We start from the raw sequence: 27,261 nt of genomic DNA on the forward strand, positions 1-27,261 counted from the left end.
ATCTGCTAGTATTAAGAATGCACTGTTATACTTAAGAGATATCTCCTCTCAAAAAATATCAAAACACTGGTAATTATCTTTACTACTTGTTTTGAAATAGGAGTTGCAAGCATTCTTAGTATGAAAATAAGAATCTATAAACAATCACAAACCTGTGTGTAAGTGCAGTTCTTCTTCTTGCATTTGCCACATGTGAACAAGTCCGTCTGGGTCCCACCTGTCTTGGCCATCTGATGCTCTCTGATGGCTTCTTTGGTCAAGTTTTTCCGCATCTCTTTGAGCTCATCACTGGCCATCTCCTGTTCGGAAGGTGGCAATACCACTCAGTTACGGGCATCTTCTATACATATGCGGAATGCTTTTTACACTCCCTTAGTTTAATACTAACAAGATCAAAATCAACTTTTAAAGTCTTAAAAGTGAAAAATTAATATTTTTCCTCAAAGAACTCATAAGAGTTTGCTTACTCTTAAAATTTTTTCAAATACTTATAAGTCTGCATGTGAAAACTGGATTTAATTACTGCTCAAAGGCTTATAAACAATGTAAGCCTGTAGCAATGAGCACCTCTAGTATCCAGACTATGGTCTCTACTATTGCACCCACCCCCCAACTACCGACAAAGGAACCAGAGGCCTCTGGAGGAATGTCTCGTTCCAGTTCTGAGTCAAGAAAAGCACAAGATAAGTCAGAGTCATCTTGTGCCAGAAAGCACGGAAACTACCTGACTACTTTGAGTGAGTCACACGGACAGAGGAGCTACATGCAGGAGCTCCCACTGGCCAGAGAGGATGATTTCTTCAGCCAACAATATGACTTACGGAAAAGACCAATCCCCACTGGATAAATAAGAAGTCACAAGTCCGTGACGACACTTAAAAAAAGAGAGCACAAACGTTTGCAAGAATGGCAACAAAAGCCCCCCACTGGCAGTTAGTAGGGCGCCAACTCCTCCTTCTGATAACTGTTAGCCAAAAGGAAAGAATTACACATTCACCCTGCCTTTCCTGTTCTAACCAACAGTGTAACCAAGAGCCTTCAACTCAGGGAAAGTGCTTATCAAAGAAATCTAGCTAATAAATGTGAAAGGAATGACACAATTTCAGAAATCTCTATTTTGCAACTCCTGATGAAATCACCAATTCAGTGGATGAACACACAGATGAAAGGCTGATGGAGAACTTTACAACGGAGGGATCAGACTGTCAGTACACAAACCCCTGATCAATTTCCGCACCCTAAGAGTAGAGCAACAAGACATGTGTCTCCTGATGTGATGCAATATGAAATAAGAAGGACCACTGATGAAATATTTATGCAGGAAAAGTTAAACCTGCATGTAACCAAGCCTATAGAACTAGCTTCCAGTTCACAGAAAATGAAGGGGACAGAAAAGTTAAATAACATCATGAGGAAGAAACAGGCAATTCATACTGTGAGATATACAAGAGAAAAACTGGTCTCTTCAACAGGTTAATGTTATGAAAAATAGGGGGCAGGAGAAGAAAATGCTTTAGAATTAAATATGTACACACAAAATCTTAAGAGACCAAACTTAAGGTAACATCTAGACTTTGGATCCTGATACAAAATAAATGAACAATCGAACATAATATGAACATGAACTAGGTATCAGATATACCAAGGAATTATCATTAGATTTGTTACATGTCATGATGACAGTGTAGTTACATAAGAAAAGTATCATATTTTTAAAGATATCTCTCAAGGACAGAAAGGTAAAAGGATATAATGTCTGGAATTTGCTTGAAAATAATTCAGGGGAGGGCTTCCCTGATGGCGCAGTGGTTGAGAATCCACCTGCCAAAGCAGGGGACACGGGTTCGAGCCCTGGTCCAGAAAGATCCCACATGCCGTGGAGCAACTAAGCCCATGCGCCACAACTACTGAGCCTGTACTCTAGAGCCCATGAGCCACAACTACTGAGCCCATGTGCCGCAACTACTGAAGCCCACGTGCCTAGAGCCCGTGCTCTGCAGCAAGAGAAGCCACAACAATGAGAAGCCCGCGCACCGCAATGAAGAGTAGCCCCTGCTCTCCCCAACTAGAGAAAGCCTGTGCAGAAACGAAGACCCAACATAGCCAAAAATAAATAAATTTATTAAAAATAAATCAATAAATCCTGGATGTCATTTCTAAAAAAATAATAGTGATAATAATAATTCAGGGGAAAAGAAAGAAAACAAAAAAAGGGATAGATGAAGAAGGTGACTAGTTATTGAAAATACTTGAACCTTAGGTGATGGATATATAGGATTTCATTATACTTTGTTCTCTACTTTGCGACAGTTTTAAATTATTTTAATGAGGTTTTAAAAAATGAATTTTAAAAATATAACAATTTTTATTAGCTATATAGAAAGACAAATTCACTGTCTTGGATGCTTAGTCAGATAGTGAGACTGCAGACACACTGCAGCTATTATCTACGAACAGCTACATCTATAAATAGCAGACAATGAATTCCATTTTCTCCACCATTTTCTAAATAAATATAAGGAATAGTCAATAAGATATAACCAACTTTATAGTATTTAACCATGAAAAGAGCTTAGAGGTTACAAAGTCTGTTTGCAATTAGAGATTTGACCCTTTGATTCTAAATGGATCTACAATAAGTAAAAAGCACTTTTGTTTTTAGACAATAATTGATTAAGGCAATCACCCAAAGATCACGGCACAGTTGTGAAAGGAACAAAATACTGAGGCCAACAGATTCAATCACCTTAAGTATTTGTCTGGTATACTGTATATATAAGTATATTAGAATAGCTAATAACAATTTATTAATATGTAGTATTTATACAGTACTTTATGATTTAAATAGACTTTACACTTGATATCATGGAATACTGTCATAGAAATGTACAAATATACTCACCTCTGCCGTCATTCTAGCAAATAAGTCAGGAGGAATATTCCCACACAGCACATTTTTCCTTAAATTTGGATTCTTAGCATCCTTAAGATTTGATATCCTACTTCGTACTCTATTTTTGTATTTCATGTCCGTATTCCTTATTTCTTGATAGATAGGTACTAGGCCATTAAGGAAAAAAAGGTTAAGTTATAAAGGTAAGATAACTTTTTCCTATTCTGCCCCAATGAGAATTCCTGAAATTTCTAAGCAGTGTTTCCAATTTAGATTAAGTTAACAATAAGGCACTGTTTCTGCCTGATTTCTTGATCTGTAACTGGCAAAAAATAGTGATCATACTTTCATGCTATGAATGAGCAATACTTTCTCAATGTTTAAAGCCAAGCAAGACACAAAGTAAAAGGGTTTCAAAATGTAACTCAGATATGCAATCTGAGTGAGAAAACTTGAGAATTAAGAGCTTGAACTTACACATGCTTTCCCTTGCCCAAATCTGCATTCTACCAAGGATCCTAAAAGTCTCAAGAAGACTACACAGGGACTTCCCCGGTTGGCACAGTGGTTAAGAATCTGCCTGCCAAGTCAGGGGACATGGGTTCGATCCCTGGCCCAGGACGATCCCACATGCCGTGGAGCAACTAAGCCCGTGAGCCACAACTACTGCACGTGCGCTCTAGAGCCCGCGAGCCACAACTACTGAGCCCGTGTGCCACAACTACTGAAGCCTGCGCACCTAGAGCCCATGCTCCGCAACAAGAGAAGCCACTGCAATGAGAAGCCTGCACGCTGCAACGAAGAGTAGCCCCCGCTCGCCGCAACTAGAGAAAGCCCACGCGCAGCAATGAAGACCCAACGCAGTCAAAAATAAATAAGTAAGGGCTTCCCTGGCGGCACAGTGGTTAAGAATCCGCCTGCCAAGTCAGGGGACACAGATTCGATCCCTGGCCCGGGAAGATCCCACATGTCACGGAGCAACTAAGCCCGTGAGCCACAACTAGAGCCTGTGCTCTAGAGCCCGCGAGCCACAACTACTGAAGCCCACGGCACCTAGAGCCCATGCTCCGCACCAAGAGAAGCCACCGCAATGAGAAGCCTGTGCACCGCAACGAAGACCCAACACAGCCAAAAATAAAAATAAATAAATTTATTTAAAAAATCAAATCAAATCAAAAAAAAAAAGGCTACACAGCACCCTGGAGGGCCTTCTGAGAGAAAATCTTTCACAGTAGCCCTGAGGGATCATTTCCTCCTTGGCTCAGCAAGAAGCTAGTTTAGCAGGTGGCTTTCTCAAGAGAACAGGCAACAGCAGGGGCCCGGCTCCAGAGCAGCTCCCTTTCTAACAAGGCCATTTCCTCAACCAGGACAGTTCCGCAGTCACACTGTCACCTAGATATTCCCTGTTCTCTGGACCCACGCGTAAGACCCCTCCCTCTCCCAGAGCCCTTCCCAAGGCCCCCAGCATGAACACACTCCTGTCCAGGATAATGAGCTCAGGGGATTGTATACGCTTTGCTGAGTACCCCCAAAGATGAAACCCTACTTCCCATTTACTAGCATGTGTGTTTTCCATGCCCTTCTGCACTTCAACTGAGATGCTACGTTCTCAATTTGCAAGGCAGAAAAATAAAAATACTATCAGTACTATGTGTTTTACTTTTGAATGACAGGAAAACAAGAATAATAAAATGACATGGATAGCCCTCCCCTTTCCCATCAAAACAATCAAGATAGAAACTGAAGAATAAAACTTTGAATTCTTTACAGGAAGAAAAAATAATCTAGCGGATTTCTTAAAACAATTATGAATATACACGCAAAGGATATCTTCCTCGATTTGAGATCCTAATTCTTCCTCATCAGCTCCAATAGCAATGTAGTCATCTAAACACAGGCACAGAGAATTGTCATGAAAAAGTGATTATAACACATTAAAAGAAAATTTCAATACAGGGTCAGTTAAACTGTATTCCTATTTCTTCAACCCCACTTGCCCTGTACAAAGAATCCTTTCAGTTTAGTTTCATTAGAGTCTTGTCTCTCTACTACCCACTATGCTCCTCCTCTGGATTCACCTAATGTCCAAAGGGCTCCTGCATGGATGACTCCTTATCCCTCAGGAGTGGGGAAGTAACACATCCAGCAGGCAACTCCTCACTTCACAACTCCATAAATTCTCGTTGCTCCAGCAGAGAGTAGAGAAAGTTATAAAGAACTGTCTTGTCTCCTGTGACTCAGGCTTCAATGCCAAGAAACCATTCATTTCATCTGCCAGTCACATATATGGACAAAATCAGAAGACTCCTATGCAAATATTAAAAGGGATAGAAGGAAATAAAAAGAAACTAGGAAAAAAAAGAAAAAATATATAAAGAGACAGTAAAGGAATCAGAGTAGAAAGGGCAGAATAAGGAGAAAACTAGGTCATACTAACTGTGGTTCAGTACGATAGAAAAGAGAAGGGATGAATTTGTATAGAAGGGTAAATATTTCTATACATGAAACTTTTAAAAGCAAAATTTTACATAAGAATGAGTACCTCCATGTTAAATTAAAGCTCCCATATACACCTCAAGATCTCTCTTCCACTTTAAAAAAAGTAGGAAATGAAATTATGAATATAAAACTTACTATATGTCATACTAACATTTAACAATGGGACCCAAATACAGTATTGTTAACTCCCAATCTTGAGGGTAGAGTACTTAGTTTGCAGATTAAACGTGAGGAGAAAAAAGATTGCGAAGAAAAGCTTAAATTACTACAAATCAGGGGAAACATCCACATATTAGAAGGAACCTATTTCTCAGAAATACACAGTAATAAGCAGAGGTCCAGTTTGCACCCTCCTCTCTGCCATCAGTAACTCCCATCACAGCAAGCCCTCCCTGAGCTGGGCATTGGCGAGCAGCTATCATCAGGATCCCACCGGGAGGACAGAAACAAGGAGGTGGACAGGGCGGCAGTGGCAGCGGTCAAATGACTGACCACCGAAACTCACGAGACGTACGCAAAACTCACCTCCCGTTCGGAGAGCCGCAGCGAGCATCTCCCTACACTTTAACCGCACAGAATCAGAAGTGCTTGGTGCCCGAGGAAAAGATGAAACGTAAGTGTCTCGGGCATTTGTCTCATCCTTTCTGCTGCTTACGTTGCCACTGGAGCTACTGAAGTACACGTACACGCACACACACACACCAAAAAGAAGTCAGGAAAACTCTCTTAAAGTGAACATCGTTACTATCACTCTCTAAAAACAAAAATTGGGGGCATAAATATATGAAACTGTATTTCAGTGACTTACATGAAAAAAAAATTGCCTGCATATAGATTAAAAAGAAGTTAAAATTTTAGTAAAGATGACACAAATCTCATGTCTTTTATTTTTTTTAACCTTGATCATCTTTTTAAACATTAAACAATATTTTTCATACAGAAAATACACATTACAGCTCAATACAACAACTGCAAAGCAAGGATCTTGGTTATAACAGGGGTAAGGGGATGGCACCAGAAAATATGACCGCTCTCGACCAAAAACAGAGGGGAAAATGCTTGAAAAACCCTGTTGCAACTAGACAACCAGGGAGGTTTACACATACAACACCCACTTCAGGATAAAAACCACGTGTAGTGAGAAGTAGTTGTGAAAATACAACAATGTCTCTTAATTTCTCCCCAGAAACATCAATTCAATCAGGACAGTTGAGCAATTTTTCCAGTCAACCTAATCATTTCCACTACTTCTGATTAACTTCTTACATTAGATTCTTAGCAAAATACCTTGCTGACTGGTTTCAGCTAACTTTATCCCAGTGCAGATTTCTGCCACAAACCTTTCCAGATGAAGCCAGCCCTCCACCCCACGGATGTGAGTGGCCGCGCTCGCAGACAGCCCACGTGGGCAGGGCGGCCGCTCTGCAGGCCTTCAGAGTCCTGCGGCCCGTCTCCCAGAGTGCCGTCTACACACAGGTCTGTGTCTCCCGCCACCAGCCCGAGCTTCTCACGGGCAAAGGTGAGCATTCACTCAGTTCACTCCTCTCTGTGCCCCGGGGCACAGCACCCAGCTTTCAGCGCACACCAATGAGCACGCCCGGTTTACAAACGCCACTCTCGGCTCCTTCAAGGACGAGCTCACTCTGTACCCGTGGCCCAATGCCTCGCTCACCCCTGGGAGCTGCCAGGAGGACGATGGGCCTTCTCTCCCCTCACGTCACCACCTCTGGTGCCACTTCTGACATTCTAAGCAGCTAACCGCACCACTTTCTCCTTAAATCCTTACACCAAGGCGTAAAACCCTTCTCACCTGCAACTCACTTAGATCTAACCTTCTATCTTCCTTTAGATGATACCTCAGACTCATTTCTCCAATATTTTACAATTTTTCTTCACTGTTTGAATGAGTGAGAGTGTGTGTGTGTGTGTGTGTGTGTGTGTGTGTGTGTGTGTATGGAGATACCAATCACTTACCTCGTCAGACTTTGTACAAAATAATCCTATGCTTTTGTAGAAAGGCTCTATCCCTAAACTTCAATTACTTAAAACTGATGAAAATATACTAAGAACTTACGCCTCCTTCAATGTCTATTTAAAATATTTGTCTATACCTTTATATATTATATTCAAGGCATTAAATCATTCATTACTTTGAATGTAACACAACTGAAAGCATGTGTTAAAAAATCCATAAATTATGGCTTGTACTTTTCAAAAATATCAAGGTCATGAAAGACAATGACAGACTGAAGTATTACTCTAGATTAAAGGAGCCAGATATGATAACCAAATGCAATGTGACCCGAGATGATATTTTGGGAAATTATTTTTCCTTTGCAACAAAAGATATTATTGGGACACATGGTAAAATATGAATAAGGTCTGCAGATCAGTAAAAAGTATCATATTAATGTTAATGTTCAGATATTGATATCTATATTGTGTCTATCTGTGAGAAAATGTCCTTGTTCTTAGAAAAGACACATTGATGTATTTAGCATTTAGGGGTATAAAGGGCATAATGTCTGTAAAGTATTCTTGTCTGGTTCAAAATAAAACTCGTGTGTATATTCATTTATACACACATATGCAAATACATATATAAATATCACTGGGGCAATTTCAGAGTTCTCTGAACTATTCATACCATTTTCTAAAAGCCCAAAATTATCTCAAAATAGTTAGAAAAAAACTGAATAAATTTTATTAACAACTGGTGTTTAACTCTATCTTTAGCTTACCTTTTTTTATCATCAAGTTAGTTAGTACTTCTACATAAAAAAATAGTGTAGGGGATATTAATCACAGCTGATTAATAAAAAATGAGGAGTACATTACCAATCTGGGGAAAATATTGAGAAGTAAATGGAGTTAAAGTAGGTGGCCTAAAATGTGCGTGTGTGAGAATCACCTGAAGGGCTTGTTAAAACACGTGGCTGACACCACCACCAGAAACCCTGGTTCTGTAATTCCAGGGTAGAGCCCAAGAATCTGCTTTTCACAAAGCTGCCAGGTTTGCTCCTGGGGACCACCCTTTGAGAAGTACTGCTCTAAGTCAAAGTCAAGCCTCCCAAGAACAGAGGGTATGTATTTAATCTACTGAATACTAGGCACATCCCTGATCACGTCAGCATGGGGACACGGCACAGTTCACTGCATGTCACAGGAAAGAATAAATGCAAAGGCCTCTTAAGTGGCAAAGGAATAACTTGAACTCTTCATTACTGAACACGTTTTAAGTTCTTACAACAAACAGCTAAATTGGGAAGGAAAACAGAACCATGAAGAGGAGAAACAGATTCAGGGACAAAAATATCTAAAACAGAAATGTGGCAAATGAAGTAACCACATGAACCCTAGTCACCTAGTCAGTCCCCCCACTACCACCTCTCCCAGTGCCACCCCAGGGCCCACCCAACTACACTCGCCAAGTGCAATGTAAATCATTTCTCTTTTATGTAGTATCTTCTAACTCTCTTTTAAATTTCCAAGAAATCTTATAAGAAACCTTAGATATTTGGCTATATACATTTATACTGATTCCGTGTGATTGGAAAAAAGAAAGAGGAGTACCGACATGGGATCAGAAGACCATGGAGGAAGTGACAGTCAAATAAAACTATGACCTTCAACATAAATGAGTTTCCATAAAGTGAAATACCTTTCTTCTCTTGCTTCAGGGCTATTCTGTGATGTAACTGCAGTATCTTTTTTCTTTTCTTCAGAGTCTTTATCTGTTGATGGTCCATCTGAAAATTTATGAAATTCCTAAGTTGTTAGCACTTGTTTAAACAAAACAAGACAAAACAAAACATGGGACTGCTACATGTTATCAAGCTATTTATGCAACCAAAAAAATCCCCACTAAAATCCTAAGTTTTTAACAAGTAAATGAAGTTTATGCAAGCTACTCTATTAGCATATGTACATGGGTGCTCAGTCGGCATTCCCAAATAAACTCCTTCATCTGGTGGGAACCATAAATTCATACGCCAGTGGTAACATAAAAGGGAGAAAATTATTCAGAACAAGGGAAGGAAGGAATATGGCAAAACATTAGCACTGTCATTTAAAATACTGAAAGTGCAAAGCATATACAGCTATATCGTTTTGATAATTTTTCATGAAGTCAAAAAATTTGAGGTGGTACTCAAAATACAAATAAATATTTCAGGGATAGTAAACAAAGAACATTTTCATAGAATATACTTCAGGATTATTAGTTAGGCCTACCCAGCACCTCCTCTACCTTAAAGAATCTGTAAACTAATACAGATTATTAATACTAATAGAGCACAAAGCTTTAAGACTTAAGGAAGTGAGCAATTAGGCATGGGGAAATAAAGTACGTAAAATAGGCTGGGTCAAGGCAATACTTCAGCACTGAAAAGAAACATTCATGTTTAAATCAACCAAAACAGCCTTGAAGCTAGGTTCAGAAAATGTTTGGATCTACTGTGTAACCCACTTTGATCTACATTTTGATCCCTACATGAGCTACATAAATAAGAACTACATAAATAATTCCATTCTCCACATCCCTCTGTATAGAATACAGAAGAACAAACATCCCACTGTGTGGCAGGACCACCTAGGCAACTCTAAGCATGCCCTCGTGCTCAAGCTCCCATCCTAAACCATTCCATCCAAATCTCTGGCGGTGAGGCATGAGCGTCACCAGATGACCTAAAACACCAACCTGGATGACAGTGACTGACCGAGAATGGTCCCAATCACAATTCTAGAACTTCACTTGTAAATGTTAGGGTGACCAAACCTGAAACACAATTCAAGTCCCTATGACACACATCAGTTCTCATACACCAATTTTATTGCCCCCTTTATTCTATAATTCCCCTGGAAGGCCTAAAGATGCTACAGTATTGTGAGGTAAAAAACAAAGATCAATAATGACATTACAGAATATAGCAAGGACTAAGACGTATTCCCAAAGTTAACAGGTAGAAAGCTTCGTAAAGGTGATATAACCAGGCGATACTGTCTAACAAGCGTCCAGTGATGGTGGGGGAGCAGTAAAGCAGCTCTAGTGCAGTGTGTACTGGGGTAGTCCTCTGAGAAGGCAGGATAGTAGAGGTATGACCAGTCTTAAAAACATTCCTACTCTGCGAACAGAGTGCCGTGGGTAATAGAGCAGAACCCCGGGGAAGTGCTCCAGCGCTGGGCTCAGACTGTCTGCAGATCACATCCCACCCTGGCTACTCACTACCAATCCAGCTGCGCACAAGGTGCCTATCTCTCAGTGCCTCGGCTGCCTCATCACAAAATGCAGGTTACAATAGCACCGAGCACACCGGATCATCAGGAGAACTAAACGCACTAATACAGGTCAATGCTTGGCATATCTTTTTTTTTTTTTTTTTTTTTTGCGGTACGCAGGCCTCTCACCGTTGTGGCCTCTCCTGTTGCAGAGCACAGGCTCCGGACGCGCAGGCTCAGCGGGCCATGGATCACGGGCCCAGCCGCTCCACGGCATGTGGGATCTTCCCGGACCGGGGCACGAACCCGTGTCCCCTGCATCAGCAGGCGGACTCTCAACCACTGCGCCACCAGGGAAGCCCAATGCTTGGCATATCTTAAGTATTCAAAACTGTGCTACCTGGAAGCAGTAGCTCTTCCAGAAATCTAGCTAACAATCTAAAGAAAAAGTTTTAAGCAGAGAGAGATTCATCACCCAGTAGATTATTCTAAAGCCAATAAAAATGAGCTATGATGATGGAAAAATACAAAAAAATTCCACTAAAAAGACAATAAGGGCAGACACATACACACTCACATGCACCACTGTGTGCACAAAGACACATCTCTTTTGAACCACTGGAAAATGAGTAGCAGATACTATGCTCCCTTATCCCTGAATACTTCACTATGAATTCCCTAAGAATAAAGAAATTCATGTATATAACCACAGTAAGTAGATCCAGCAATGATACAAGATTGTTTACCTACCCACTGACCTTATAAAATTCCGCCAATTATCCCAATAACGATCTTTATAGCAATGTTTCCTTCTGGTTAGGAATCCAATACAGGATCATATATTACATTAGTTTTCTTAAGATTAGACTTTCTAAATTTTATAGGCTTTACAATTTTTGGTTCCTAGTTTCCAAGTTCTTGTAAGTAACAAGTCTTTTATTATTACTATTGCTGTCTATGAAATTTTAAAAGCTTCGCTTTTTCTATTTTCTCTTCCATATAAGGCTGATAACTGCTAGGGAAATGGCTCATTCCAGGGCTGGGTTAGATAAGTCCAACATATTTTGTGATGCCAGAATGTCAGAAAGAGATTAAAAAAAAAAAAAAAACACACACAACTGAAGGGAGCTTGTCAAAGGGACACAGGAACCAGTTTGAAGGGGTGCCCACTGGTCAAAGCTGGGACAATATAAATACCAAAATAAATATGAACAGTAATGGATTATAATCCATTATATAGAATAAGAATCCACGTGCCCACACTAATAATAGAAAAAGAACTGGGAGGTAAAAGGAGGGTTCTTTCTTATAGAATGATAACGTATAAATACTGAAGAAGTAGAAAAGCTAGAAAATCATAACTTTGCAACTGTCACTGTAAAGGGTGGTTACGGCAACAATCAGTGGGTACTAACCGGGGCTGGGGGTCCGATGGGGAACAAGACGGTTTCAGGGTCTTAAAGTGACCACCACAGAACTCCTACTAGACACAAGAGGAAAAATCATAAACGATGCAGTGCACACCTCGGCTGGGTCTCAACCTTAACACCACCCTGCCTCTGCACGTGATACCTGGGAAGGACACAACACACGTATGCAGTACCTCAACTGTGGATGTGCAACCAGATCTAGTCATGAGAAAATGCCAGATAAACCCCAAATAAGGACATGTTATTAAAAACAAAGCAGGGAATTCGCTGGCGGTCCAGTGGTTAGGACTCCGCAATTTCACTGCCATGGGCTCGGGTTCAATCCCTGGTCAGGGAACTAAGATCTCACAAGCTGTGCTGTGCAGCCCCAAAAAACAAAACAAACAAAGAAACAAAAACCCACACACAACAACAAAGGGGGGAGGGGGGAGGGGCATGCGTTCTTCAAAAGTCAATGTACCAGAAGAACTATTCCACATTGGCAGACTAGATTACATGGCCCTGGACTGGGTCCTGTTCTGGAGGAGAGAAAAGCTGGAAGGGTCATTACTGGGACAACTGACAAAACTGCAACATGCACTGCAGAGTAACGTACTGCACCAATGTTAAATTTCCTGAATCTCCTGTATTATGATTACATAAGAAAATAAACTTGTTCCAAGAACACACACACTTAAGTATTAAAGAGTAAGTAAAGCATGACAGAGGCAACCTATTCACAAATGGTTCAGAAAAAATATGTGTGAGAGTATATACATACAGAGGAGAGAGAATATGACAAGACAAATATGGCAAATGTTAAAAATTAATGATCTAGAAAAAGGACACGTTGAGTTATTTTTATTATTCTTGCAAATTTTCTGTAAGTTAGAAAACTATTTCAAAAACCTTTTCCGTAAGTGTCACACCTTCCCCCTGGAGGAAAATTTTCTTCTTAAAGAGGCAATTCAGTTGTAAATGTTGAAAAACAAGAAAGCTAAATCTGACTAGTTTAAAAAGTAAAACCCTCAAGGAAGTCAGACTAAAGCCGCCTCCCATATTATAAGGCACTGATTTCGAAACATCTATATTCATTAAGAGAAAAAAAATACAACCACCCAATGTCTGAAGAAACCAGAACATCATAAATGTATGTAATGGAAGATCGATTATACCTAATAACTTTTTCCAGGATTTGATGAGGGACTTTGCTAAAGATGTAACTTCTTCATCTGTGCTCTGCTTGCGAATAGCATTCACTGACATTCCGATTCTTGTGGACTGCAAGGCAATGACAAAAAAATACGTATAAGCGATTTTATTTCAGGCAATTCATTGTTTCCTTTTCTTCTTTCCCAGATGCCTGTTTCCGTTTTAGAACAGAAAAAAAATCAATTATCTGAATTCTTTTAGTGGCAGACTGTAGACTTAAGACACAGACGTCTTCAACTCAAACATTAGATGCATCAAGGTTCTCATCACTGAGACCTGCAAGCATGTAACCTGCTACTAAAGTAAGGCTGGTTAACTAGCACAACGAAATCAGTCTTTCCCACAAGAGAAGAACAGAAGATAAAGTGTCTGTGTTTGTACACAAGGCAGGCTGATGCAACCACGGCTAACACACGCACTTTGCTTCTCTACATTCTCCTACAGATTACTCTGTACACTGCCTGTTGCAACTTGTAAGGACCCCCAAACAAATACCACCACCCATAGAGGTCTAAACACCAGCACATAATCACAGATATTAAGAATGGATGTCACAGAACACAGATAATTTGACTGTGGCAACACTACATGCCCAGGGTTATGCTGGGAGCGTCCATATTCATTACCCTTCCTAACAGCCCTTTAAAGTCGAGATCATTATCCCTATTTTTAAAGATGAACAGACTAGAAGTATCAATAAATAACTGCCCAGCATCACACCACTACTAACTGGCAAAACTGGATTTTAATCCAGGTCTGTTACCTCCAAAGTCCATGCTCTTTCCAACACATCAACGGTTTTCAAAATTTCAAATTGTACTTAAAAGAACACAAAGGCAATGACAGGCCAATTATGGATGATAAATTAAAAATGGTAAATTTAGGGGCTTCCCTGGTGGCAGAGTGGTTGAGAATCTGCCTGCCAATGCAGGGGACATGGGTTCGAGCCCTGGTCTGGGAAGATCCCACATGCCACGGAGCAACTAAGCCCGTGTGCCACAGCCACTGAGCCTGCGCGTCTGGAGCCTGTGCTCCTCAACAACAGAAGGTCGCGACAGCGAGAGGCCCGCGCACCGCGACGAAGAGTGGCCCCCGCTCGCCGCAACTAGAGAAAGCCCTCCCACAGAAACGAAGACCCAACACAGCCAAAAATAAATAAATTTATAAAAAAAAAAAAAAATGGTAAATTTAGTAAGTTCAGGTTGTAGAAAGTAGACAATCTTTCAAAATATGGATATGGAAGAACAAAATAGTTAGTGAGAAAATAAAAAGAGAAGGGAACCCCTGCTATAAACTTTAAGGCCGAGAAATAAATGGGTCCTTAAGATCTCCTTTTAAATTATTCAAAGTACTCAACAAAGAGAATCGGGACAGTGGCTCAAGAGTCTAGAATATGTGTCTGGCTGGAGTGCTCTGTGCTCTCTCTTGGAGAGCTGAGCAAGGCGGATGAAGGTGCCACAGCAGAGAGACAGGGGACTCATGACTCTAAAACTCCAAGATGATTTGAGATTAGTGTTTTGGGGATTTTTTTTCCCACAGAAAGTGGCTTCTTTCTTGTAGAAAATAATATGTTCTTAGAACTCCTTACAGTGAAGAAAAGACTTTTAGAACTTTAGAATGTTTTAGAACTTCTCTAAAGCACTACTTTGTTAGCTGGTGTGGCAGGCACTTCAATGTAGAAAACCTTCCAGAGGCAGGCGGCACAGCTCAGTCTCGTGGTCTCTGAGCTGCCCCACAGGATGCTGCGAACGTGCTGACTGCTACCGCCCCGATGCCTGTGGCACCCCTCCTTCGACAGCGCCTGACCCCTGCCTAGAAGAAAACCCAATTTTGGCATGAGTGGAGGAAATAACTTGAGTCACTAATACAGTTCTGGAGCTTGGGATCAACATGGATTGGCAAAGAAAATGGGACTTTAGGAGGTGGTCAGAGGCGAGCAAAGGTATAAGGAGATTATGAACAAACCGTGTGCTGTAGAGTGACTGCTTTTTAATTATCACAGAACGTTCTGATCACTAAAGAGACCAAACCTAAGCTCTGCTTAAAACCTAAGAAAACCCATAAGGAGAACACAGGGATCTGTAATAAACATGCTCACCTAAGGGAGGGATTGTCCAGTCAAGAATAATGAGAAACGAGGCTGTGGAGGTAGAGTGAAACACTAAGATTATTTGAGTAAGTTTGTTTCTTCCTTTTAGGAGGTATTTTGGGAAGAGCAGAAGAAAGTAGAAAGAGGAAAGGCCTATGAAGCTATCCGACAACACTGCTCTAGGATATAAACTCAGCTACACAGCAGAATCTACATCTGTTTCACAGGCATCTCAAAACCCAATGGATCCAAAATTATCCTTTATCTCTTTACCCTTCCACCTTTATTTCCTTCTCATCCCAACCTCACCACATTAGGTTTTCCGGAATTTTGCTTTACTGTAAAATGGCACCATCTACCCAGTCACCACGGCAGACACCTCAGTCATCCTAAACTCCACCTTCTCCTTCACCCCCCCATCTGGTTGGCTACCAATTCTTGTAGGTTGTCCCTCAATAACAAGTACCCCTTCTCTCCGCTCCTACTGCTACGCCCTTAGTTCAGGCCCTCATCACTGCTCCCTGAGCACCTGCGTCAGTCAACAAGCTTCCTGATTCTTCCTCCCTGCAAACCTGGGCACGCACTCCCCCGCCCCCTGCCGCCGGGCAGGATGCTCTCAAGACCGCAGCTGCAGCCTGCATGCCAGCCAGCCTGTGTCTTCAACCCTGCATCAGACTTCCTCCACCTGAACAGGTCGCACTGCTTCCACATCCTGCTTTCTCTGCTGGAATACCCTTCCCGGTCCTATCTGCCTAGGGAGAACCTATTCATGTTTTGAGACTCAGTTTACACTTTATCACCATATGAAGGCTTTCCTGAGCCTCCCAGGTTAAGGAATCAGATTAAGAAGTAAACTTCTTTGTGCTTCTTTCTTGCCCTACCTATAACAAACACAATAAATCCCCCACATACAAACCTTCAAGTTGCGAACTTGCAAAGATGCGAACGGGTGTTCGCATGTCCAATCACATAAGTTAGTTCTATTTGAGGAGGCACTGTTAGTTTTTGAGGCACAGGACCCAAACGCAGAATGGTACACGAAGGTTGCAGAGGCCGTTCAGAATGCAATCCAGTGCTACCATGTCATCTATGATGAGAAAAAAAGAGCTACTACCCAGACACCACTGGACCGTTTTTTCAAGAGGGTAGATAGACTCGAATCCAGCAAGGAACCAGAACCTGTGCCATCAGCATCAGGCATGAGTGAAATGGCAGGTCGCCCTCCGTCTGCTATTGCTGAGGATCCTTCAGCTCTACCATCGCCCGCCTCCTCTCCTTCCTCCAGTCAGTAACTCTTCCTGCCTGTTCACTCGATGCCAGCCCCTGGATGCCAGCTGTTATACCGTGCTACTGTACTTTCCAAGGTACTGTACTGTAAGATTAAAAATGTTTTCTTTATTTTTTGTTTGTTTTTTAATGTATTATTTGTGTGAAAAGTATTATAAACCTATTACCGTACAGTACGATATAGCCGATTGTATTGGTTGGGGACCTAGGCTGACTCTGTGGGACTTACAAACAAATTACACTTATGAATGAGCTCTTGGAACAGAACTCGTTCGTATGTAGGGGACTTACTGTAAATCCTATACAGACGTCTATCTGGGCAACTATACCTTTCTGTTTGTTTACATGGCAGTTTTCCTCTACTAGACTTGAAGCTCAATGAGGGGGAAAGACCATATTTTATTCATCTTTATAACCCCAACACAATTTCTAATCCTAATAAAAACTCAAATGTTTGTTATATAAATACATAAACTTTCCAAGGAATGAAGCATATAAAAAAATCCAAAGTGTGTTATAAATGATAATCCTACCCAAACTCCACAGCCTCTATAAAACTACCCATCTCTTAAACAAACGCTGAGGTTACTGTTGTTTTCCATGTGGCTATCCCCACACAGAACTGCTGGGATAAGGCCACATCTAGGTGGTAAGGTACGGACACAAACTCAAGGTTATTCTCAGAGCTGATTTGCCAGAGCTGCTGATCCTTGGACAGGATATCTGAACTGAGAAGACAGGACTTAATGACTTGCTTCCCTTCTCCTTCTTGGTTCTATTCTTAGAGGAGGCATTCTTAACCTTTTTCCCACCATGGATCCCTTTGGTAAACTGAAGCTTAAGGACTCCCCCTCAGAATGCTTTTTAAATGGATTAAATAAAATACATAGGATTACAAAGAAAAGCAGTTATATAAAGTTACAAAATGTTTTCTTAAATGTGATACAGTAATATATGCGCTCCTTTATTGAAACATTTAAATAAGATCTAGCGTAACATATAAGAGCTACCATGATAACGGGCAAAAACACGCCTCAGTATATCTGAGGTTAAAATATCTGTGATTTCTTTCAGTTAGTCATAAATACTAATTCAACTGTGGTTTACTGCCTTCATAATTGAAAGAAATGCTCAATTTCAGTTAGATATTAGTGAAAATACATGATTTTTTTTCCTCAACCACGTACACACCCCTGTCACCCTTCCCTAAATTCTGACTTAATGGAATGGAAATATCAAAGGCGGCACTCATGGATAATAAGAAATGTGTAGTAGAAAATAGCCAGATTCATCTCACAATTCAGCTTCCTTTTTAACATTGTGACTTGTGTTAAAGTTGTATTTTTATGTTTTAGTCCTGCTGCAACATTAAGACTTGAGTAATGACTCTACACAATGACGACCAGACACCCGACTGTGCACAGGGCAGGCCGGCGCTGAGAGAGGGAGAAGAGCGAGCGACCCTTGCACCCTCACCCTCAGGCCAGCTTCACACAGCACAGCTGGCGACCGCAGATCCAGAAAGGGAAATCTGGGGAGATCAAGTCAGGGCCAAGAGTCCAACTTCCTTTCATAGTGAGTTTCACTCCCACTATCAACCTCGGAGGGTATGTTTTATTCTTCCTGAGAAAGGCAACATTTTTCTATAATGGTAACTTAGTAGACTACTGATTTACGTTACCATCTCAAAAAAACAAGTTAATAATGTTTCACCATAACAGGAAAATACAAAAATACCTATTCAAAAATTATGATACATATTAACACATACCTGTAATAATTCCAAGGTCATGGGAATATTCTTAAGCTCCTTCAGTAAATCCAATGCTCCAGCCTGTAAAATAAAATAATTTCAAACTGAATTTCCCAGATAGTAAAGCAAGGAGTAACTACAGATCTAAATTTATATTTTCCTATCCACAATTCACTACGGCTCACTTATTCATGTGAGGAGAATGGTATATAGATATATAGATGAGAGAGAGAAAGAGTTTTCCAAACAGGGGTTGCAACTCACTAGAGGATCATAAAAATGCATTTACTGGGTTATAACCCACACCTAAGTGTTGTTTTGTGAAAGTTTACTTTCACCAGTATTTGTCTATATGTGCCCCAATTACAAATATAAAACGTTTCTTACTGTGGTGGTACAACACACCCCAAAATTCATGGAGGGCAGCTGCCTGGGGACGTGGGAATGGCGGCAGTGGGGAGGGTCCCCAAAATGCCGCAGCACCTCCAGCATTCCCGAGGGGCATCACTTCCCTGGAATTCTCACGAGGCCCCTGTACCTCGCTGCTCAGTCACAAGAACACTGCTGTCTACCTGATTCTTGCAAAGCAGTGAAAAGCAAATTCTAAAAGGAAATCCACAGTTAATATCTGCGTTAAGCTCGCAGGCCTGTCCACTGCCAGGTGCCACCTAGAATCAAAGGCTCCCACGTAGCTGAGGAAGACGGAACAAACCTGGAAGCTTTATGGAGAGCGCTAAGGTTAAAAGGGGAGAAGCAACAGCGCCACCTGCAGCTTGTGGCCAACGTTCCAATCTGATATTCACTCCCATCGGCCATATTTCAGCTCCTCTAATACACCCACTTAATCAGTCATATTTCGTTTAGTCTAATAGTGACTTAATGTACTATATTTGGACAAATCATTATTCTACATACTACTAACAAAAAAACTATTAAACTACGGTAAACTTTTTTATCACCTCTTTTTACTTTCACAATTCATTCAGACTTGGAATTTTTATCATGTATCACCGTTTACATACAGAAAAAGAAAAATATAATCAAAATTGGCTAAGGCGGTTCTAAAACTATGTCTCACTCAGAGTCTAATGCTTATAAACTGTTCACTGACTCAGATTCAATAATATCTGTCTTTAGCCCACAAGGAGTTGTTATCAAAACACTAGTAACGCAACACTTCACACAAGAATCCATAAAAGAGCTCAGAGCCACTAGCTCTCTGTGGGCACTGAGGTGCACGCGGGGCTCACTGCCTTCGCCCCCGCTTCTCTGCTACCATTTGGTCCCTCGAGGGTCGAAGAGCACTCCACTACTTTCTCAGATTTGCTTCCAAGCCACTGACACCCGTTCCGCAAATGTCGATGCTGGGTTTGATGCTCTGCCTGTGAAAGTACATCCCAACGGCCACCTGGCCAGCAACATGTGTAACTCATTCTGCTTTCTGAAATGTTAAAATATGAAAACTAGCACCCTACAAACCCGTGAAACACAGCACACCCAGGGAAAACAGAAAGCCCTGCAACACATCCCTCATATGCACCCTAAAGGAAGAAACAAGCATGGAACCTCATGGTATCAGTATATTTCTTAAATTTAAAATCAAGCAGAGGTTTCCAGTCAGATAACTTTTCCATTTAAAGTCGACAGACTTGGCTGTAGAGAATAAAACAGTACTGACTCTTCTTCTGGCCACAAACAGAGACATCATTTTAATTTAACCCAGTACCTCATAAATAAAAACTTAAGTTCAAAAGAAATTACGAAACAGACTATTATGAAGGATGTTAATGATCCACTGCTTACAGATTCCTTCTGATCATAAAATTCTATAATTTTTCTTTAGAGGCAACTAAAAATAGTAAAACATTAGAGTTGTTAAAAAATAAAACACTGACTTTAAATTTACTATTAATTACGAATTTCTATAGGCATGACATTTTTGTGAGCGAGCATCTTCAATCCCGTATCTGCACATCTCCAAACCAAAATCCTTTGAAAACCAAAAGACTTCTCATTTCTCACAGATTTTCAGTAAACTCACTTGGCAGCAACATCTCAACAGTTGCATAAAGCTATTTATGTTCTACTTATCCCACTTAATGCGAAAATGCTGCATTTCACTACAGAAATGCTAATATCTGATTACTGGGAACTTCCCAGATCTCATTGAGGATATTATGAAATATATGATGTTTGTACTATATCATCTTTATAAACCTGAAAAATTTGGAATTCTCAAATATATCAGACTCTAAAGGTTTTGATTGCGAGATTGTGGGCCTGTATCCTTATCTACCATAGATGTTTTTCTTCTACCCATGTCTCCATGGTCTTTCTGAACGATTTCTGACCTAGGATCAATTAAAAAGGAAGACAGGACTTCCCTGGTGGCGCTGTGGTTAAGAATCTGCCTGCCAACACAGGGGACACAGGTTCGAGCCCTGGTCCGGGAAGATCCCACATGCCGCAGAGCAACCAAGCCCATGCGCCACAACTACTGAGCCTGCGCTCTAGAGCCCGCGAGCCACAACTACTGAGCCCACGTGCCTAGAGCCCGTGCTCCACAACAAGAGAAGCCACCGCAACGGGAAGCCCGCGCACAGAAACGAAGAGTAGCCCCCGCTCGCCGGAACTAGAGAAAGCCCACGCGCAGCAATGAAGACCCAACGCAGCCAAAAATAAACAAATAAATAAATTTATAAAAAAAGAAATAAACAACTATGATGATCTGTGTGAGTGAAAAGCGCAAAAAAGAGATGATCGTATATTAATTCGGTGACAAAAGCTTTTGAGTGTCACTGTGTGCCAAGCGCTGTGTTAAACACTTTACATGCAGTATCTCATTTCATCTTTACAGTAAGCCCTACGGAAGAAGGGAATCTTATCGTCCCCGTTTTACAGAGGAAATTAAAGCCCAGGTAAGTTAAGAAACTTGCACAAGGTCACATGATTACTAACTTGAAAAGGTGAGATTTACCCCATTCTGTCAAAGGACACTTATTGCCTCTCAACAAACACCCAACTAGCACCATATGCCAAGCTCTGCTCTGTGTTGAGGACACAGCAATGTGCACAACAGAAACCCTTTCTGACCTCAGCGAATTCAAAAATAGGCAGAAACCTTTGAGCATCTACTTCAAACCCTCAATTACACAAGAAAAAAACCTTAAACTCAGAGAAGGTAAGTGACTTGCCCAAGGCCACACTGATGGGTAATGTAAAGGGACAAGAATCCAGTTTCCTGACCCTTACACCACTGCTCTTTCCATTCCATAACCCCTCCCCCAACCCCCGTGGCAGTTCCGCTCTGTGAACTCCGACTCCGATGAACAGCATTATCAAACAGTCCCCAATCATCACCTGCCTCTAAAGGTCAAGTCTACTAGATTGCAGCATCTCCTACAGACAATGATGCAAGAGAAAGAAAGATCCTACCTTAACTTCCAGAGTCAAATTTAGTTCATAGTACTGGCTAAAAAATAAATAGCCACCACACTACCATGTTACATAGGTGGTACTTCTACTTGTTATCAGAAAGAAGTACTTTTATAAAATATGGTATACTGAAAACCCAGCATATACAAGACTGTACAGGATACAAAACTTCTCTTCAAAGAGATGTAAGAGAGAAGGAGCAACATGGAATATACAGTTAAGAACACGGGCTATACATATATGGTTGATCTAGATTCAAATCCATGTTCTGTCATTTCCAAATTATAAGATATTGGAACTGTTACTTGGCCTTCTCAAGCTTCAGCTTCTTTATATGTACATGAGCATAATACGCCAACCCTGAGTAGTTAAAATGGTCAAATGAGGTAATGTAACACATATGAAGTATCAAATTAGAGTGCCTAAGACAAAGGAGATGGTTGATAAGAGGTATAAAAGATACAAAAAATTATCTGTTTCTACCATAACAATATTCTCAAAAAGCCATAAAGCCAGCATTTTAAGAGAGCATTATTTAAGCTCAATCAACTCAAAAACAATTCTTACTAAGAATTATGATGAGATTTTAAGGTCTAAAAAATTAAGATGCTACTTATTTTTTTAAAAAGGAAACAAATTATAAATATTTGAGTTACAGCTCAGCAACATCACTATAAACTAGGAAATATAAATTTACTATGTCGCCTCAAATTTGTAGTTATTCTACACCAAAAGCACAAGCAACGAAAGAAAAAAATATATAAAATCAACTTCATAAAAATTAAAAGCTTGTGGGAATTCCCTGGCAGTCCAGTGGTTAAGACTCAGTGCTTTCACTGCAGTGGCCTGGGTTCAATCCCTGGTGAGGGAATGAAGATCCTGCAAGCCACGCAGCGTGGCCAAAAAATGAATAAAAATTTTAAAATAAAAGCTTTTATTTTTATTTTATTAAAGTATATTAGTGGTTGGGGTTGATATGGTGACGACATAATGGGTTACTTAATGGACAGTTTCTATCTGGAGTGATGAAGATGTTCTAAAATTAGATAGTGGTGATAGCTGCACAAATCTGCAAATATATTAAAAACCACTGAATTGTGTACTTTAAATGGGTGAACTGTAATGTACAGCTAAATAAAGCTGTTATAAAAGATTGTGCAGTCATTCTAAATTTCGATTTATGCTAATTAAGCTAACCCTGATATGGAAACCAAAGTTTTCTTTCTAACCCAGGTAATAAAGACTTAGAAATGTACATATTTCAGGTATCCCTGCTCCTAGGAAATTCTAACACCTAGTTTCAGTTTCTTTCTCTGCAATTTAATTCTACTCAGCCCTAAGCCTTCAGTGCAGAAAAAATACACAAACCTCAACACCCCACAAAATGTGTCTGTGAGCTTGAAAATTCTACGCTCTCACCTGACTCCTCTTTCTACAGACTAGTGCTATAAATCCTTTACAAAGATAACCCAGAAGGTTTTTTAGCCTTTACCATATCCTAGGCACTGCCAAGAATTTCATATTCATCTAATCTTTACTAAACTATCTCCAATTCACTACCAAGAAAAACATTTTAGAGATGTTAAGAAACTTGCCTAAGACCACTCAGCTAAAGTTCAGAAGAGCCAGGATTTGAACCAAGATTAGGAGTCAAAGACTTGCTTATTGATAAAGTCAAAATGACAAGAAAAAAGCTATGTAAAAAACAGCTAACACCCTGGGGCTTCCCTGGTGGCGCAGTGGTTAAGAATCCACCTGCCAATGCAGGGGACACGGGTTCGATCCTGGTCCGGGAGGATCTCACATGCCGCGGAGCAACTAAGCCCATGCGCCACAACTACTGAGCCTGCACTCTGGAGCCCACAAGCCACAACTACTGAGCCTGTGCTCTAGAGCCTGCAAGCCACAACTACTGAGCCCGCAAACCACAACTACTGAGCCTGTGCTCTATAGCCCGCGAGCCACAAGTACTGAAGCCCACATGCCTAGAGCCTGTGCTCCGCAACAAAAGAAGCCACTGTAGTGAGAAGCCCACACACCGCAACGAAGAACAGCCCCCGCTCGCCGCAACTAGAGAAAGCCCGCGTGCAGCAACAAAGACCCAACGCAGCCAAAAATGAATAAATAAATTTTTAAAAAAACATTATTTAAAAAAAAAAGCTAATATCTGAAAATTTGGCACTAATTCACATGGTTCATCATGGCCTCAAAACGTGTACTGTTTAAGATCAAGTACACACGTGGGGCAACACCCTGGGCAGTACCAGGTCAAGATATTGTTGGGGTATTTAGGGAAACCCGTCTGCCCCACGACAGCAAGTGCCCTGGTCGTACAGTTGTACCCAGAGAAGGTTCAGATACAGATGCAAGGTCTTCTAGAGATGCTGTAGTTGAACAGAGTAGTACTGGCTTTGAAGCAAAATAGATTTAGATTCACATCTTCATTTGGCCTCTTTGTAGCTATTAGGCTTAAGACAATTAACTTTCTAAATACTGCATTTCCTCATTTTTAGAATGGAGATAATGCTTATCTCAATAAACTGTCAGGAATAAATGAGATAAGGTAGGTAACTTAGTAGAATGCCTAGCTCAGAGTAATAGCTCAATAAATGGTAGCTGTTTTATTATTACTTAAAAGTGACACCTACGGTTTTATTAAAACAGTATCTAATAACAGCACTTAAACTTCAATTCATAGGACAACTATTACTTTTCAAGCAAAGTTTACTTTTTCACAGTATCAAAATAATATAAAAATTAACTCAGAGAAAATCTGGAAACCACACACACAAAAAAGAGAAACAAATCTGCCATAATCCTAAAATGCCCAGAATGACTTCTGTTAAATTACTGAACACTTAAAAAGCTATTTATGGGCTGCTGATGTGCTCTGGAGGGCAGGGAGGGAGAGTCATTCAGACCATTTCCCTTTCTCTATCTCATTTGCCTATATGAATTTCTGTAAGACAGGAAAAGAGAGAAGGAATAAAAAGTAAAAGAGCCAGTCAATTTTCCCTTTCTCTTGGGGGGGCAAGTTTTTACATTGAAGTTTTGCACTCCTAGAAACGTAAGATTTGAGAAGAACAATGAGCCTGGAGGACTATCTTGGAGCTTATCCTCATTCTCCTGCGGGCGCATTATGTGTTTATAATTTGAGAACTGCACACAAATACAAAGTGGTCTTCTCCATACTTGCTCACTAAGGAATTCCTCATTTCTAGGAAACATCTATTTCAAGGAAAGGAAACAAACAAAAATACCTAGTGCACTATATGATTAAAAGGTACACGTTTTATAGCCTGAGTTCGAGAAAAAAATTACCCAAGTAACAGCCTTTTTCCCTAGGAGCCAGCTTCTACTAGGGGAGTCCAGGGTTCTCTAGGCAAAGAAAAAAAACTTGCCAGCTTAACCGGAATAACAGAAACGTTCAGCCAATCAAATACACAGAACTCATCACTTGTAGTGAGGAATGAAAGGCCTGTATCAACAGAAAAAATAAATGGCACAGGCAACGTCTGGAACAGAAAACAAACAGGAAATACTTAAAAAAGCCAAAATTGCAAATACTGATTAACAGGGTATGAAATTACATGCTGGGCAATGCACCTGCTAAAGGAAAAGAGGAGCCGCCTACGTCTGAAGTCTTAAGAATTCAGTGTTTAACACGACTTCTGCATGCTGCCCAGCAGAAAACTCGGGTCCCGGCTTAATCCACAATGCACACTTCATTTAAGGAGGTGAACTGCTTCGTCTGATTCAGTTTCTTATTCTGTAAAATGAATGCAACACAGCTGTCGTGAGTCCCCAAAGAACTCTGCACAGATGCTTTGTAACTCCAAAGTGCTGTGCAAATCAGAGCGGCCCTTTTCTCCTTCACATTGGTTTGACTTAGAATTCCAGAAGTTTAGCCGAAAATAGACGACTCGGAAGCAAGGGACTGCAAGTGGCCCACACAGGTGGACAGAAATGCAGGAACTGGAGCACCTCATACAAACCCCAAGAGAACACGTTATCAGTCACAGAAAACGCCGCTGGTATCAACCGTAAACCACTGAGAGAGGACCAGCAACGACGTGGGTCCAAATCCAGCCGGCAGCACAGCCTCGCCAGCGCGAGTGCCTTCAACACAGCTCCTCGCACGCCGCGGCCTACCAAGATCCACTCGGTCAAAAAAGTTTAGCAACTGGCCAAGCACACTGGCATAGTTTACCTTCTTTTAATTGCTAAGCAAACATGCAGGGTGTCTGAGACAATCAAGGGAATGTTCAGCCTTCTTCAGGAAAAGATCCAGGAGATTCACATGCTGCTTTAACAGTTTCGCGTCTAAAACTGATCACAAACCTCCGTCCGATGTTGGTTTCTCGATGCTGGCCAATGAGCCCGGAAGAGAGAACGAGTTCTTTCCAACAGGGAGGGCTCTCTGCACTCTTCAGCTAAACCGACGAGGCTTTACCACCGTGACGTTTAAAATAATGAGGAGCATTATTGCCTCGATGGAGTTTACCAGGCTGCGCTGATCACGAGGGGCCTCGGGCGCCCAGGGCGGGTCCCAGCGCCGGTGGCCGCGGGACCGGACGCCCTCCCCGGGGGCCCCCCAGGACCCCTGCCCGGGACGCGGCCGCGGGACAGGACGCCCCCCCAGAACCCCTGCCCGGGACGCGGCCGCGAGACAGGACGCCCCCCCCCAACAGAACCCCTGCCCGGGACGCAGCAGTGGGACAGGACGCCCCCCAAGAACCCCTGCCCGGGACGCGGCCGCGGGACAGGACGCCCCCCCAGAACCCCTGCCCGGGACGCGGCCGCGGGACAGGACGCCCCCCAAGAACCCCTGCCCGGGACGCGGCCGCGGGACACGAAGCCCCCCGCCCAGGACCCTCTCCCCAGAGCGCGGGCCTCGCCGCCGTCACGCGGCCCCCGCCGCGCTCACCGCGGGCCGGGAGCCCCCTCAGGCCGACTGGCCCCCGCCCGCCGCCCGGCCTCCCTCCGGCCCGCGCCGCCCGCCGCGCTCACCGCGTTCTTCTTCTGCACCATCTTGTCCATCTTCTTGGCAATGCGGACCACCTCGTCCTCCATGGCTCCGGCAGCCCTGCCCCGCGCCGGGCCGCGGGGGACGGGAAGCGAGCGGAGCTGGCGGGGCGGCGGGTGAGCCCAGGCGTCGGCGAGGGCCCTCAGCAGGCCTGACCGAGGCGCTTCCTCACTCACGGAGCCCGCGGCAGCGGCGGCAGCGGCTGAGGAGGCGGCGCTCCTCCCCCGCAGGCAGAGCCAATCGAGCTCCGCGCGCGCCGAGCAGGGGCCTCCAATCGACAGCGGACCAGCTGGGCAACGAGTCCTCCGGGCCGCAGGGCTTCGCCGGCTGTCGTGAAAGTGGGCGGGCGGCGCGGCCGAGCTTTGCGCGCGCTCCCTCTAGCCCCGCCCAGCCCCCCCAGCAGCCCCCACCCCCTGTCCCCAGTCCCCCGGTCCCCCTTCC

General features: G+C 42.2%; 1 protein-coding gene across 2 annotated transcripts in view; it reads right to left on the reverse strand.

Annotated features, from left to right (window-relative positions):
* TCEA1 (transcription elongation factor A1) overlaps positions 1-26,999 on the reverse strand; it is a 32,642-nt gene extending 5,643 nt beyond the window's left edge. The window contains exons 1-8 of one of the 2 annotated variants that reach the window (XM_065895678.1): positions 26,805-26,999; positions 18,378-18,440; positions 13,194-13,299; positions 9,054-9,141; positions 5,918-6,063; positions 4,724-4,780; positions 2,903-3,057; positions 153-299 (exon numbers count right to left, since the gene is read on the reverse strand). In XM_065895678.1, coding sequence (XP_065751750.1) covers positions 153-299; positions 2,903-3,057; positions 4,724-4,780; positions 5,918-6,063; positions 9,054-9,141; positions 13,194-13,299; positions 18,378-18,440; positions 26,805-26,867 — 825 coding nt within the window. In that variant the 5' untranslated portion in view covers positions 26,868-26,999. The remainder of the gene's footprint in view (positions 1-152; positions 300-2,902; positions 3,058-4,723; positions 4,781-5,917; positions 6,064-9,053; positions 9,142-13,193; positions 13,300-18,377; positions 18,441-26,804) is intronic. The other variant, XM_065895679.1, reaches the window with a different exon arrangement.
* Positions 27,000-27,261: the final 262 nt, after the last annotated feature.

Source organism: Phocoena phocoena, chromosome 17, assembly GCF_963924675.1.
Source record: "Phocoena phocoena chromosome 17, mPhoPho1.1, whole genome shotgun sequence".
Taxonomy (NCBI): Eukaryota; Metazoa; Chordata; class Mammalia; order Artiodactyla; family Phocoenidae; genus Phocoena; species Phocoena phocoena.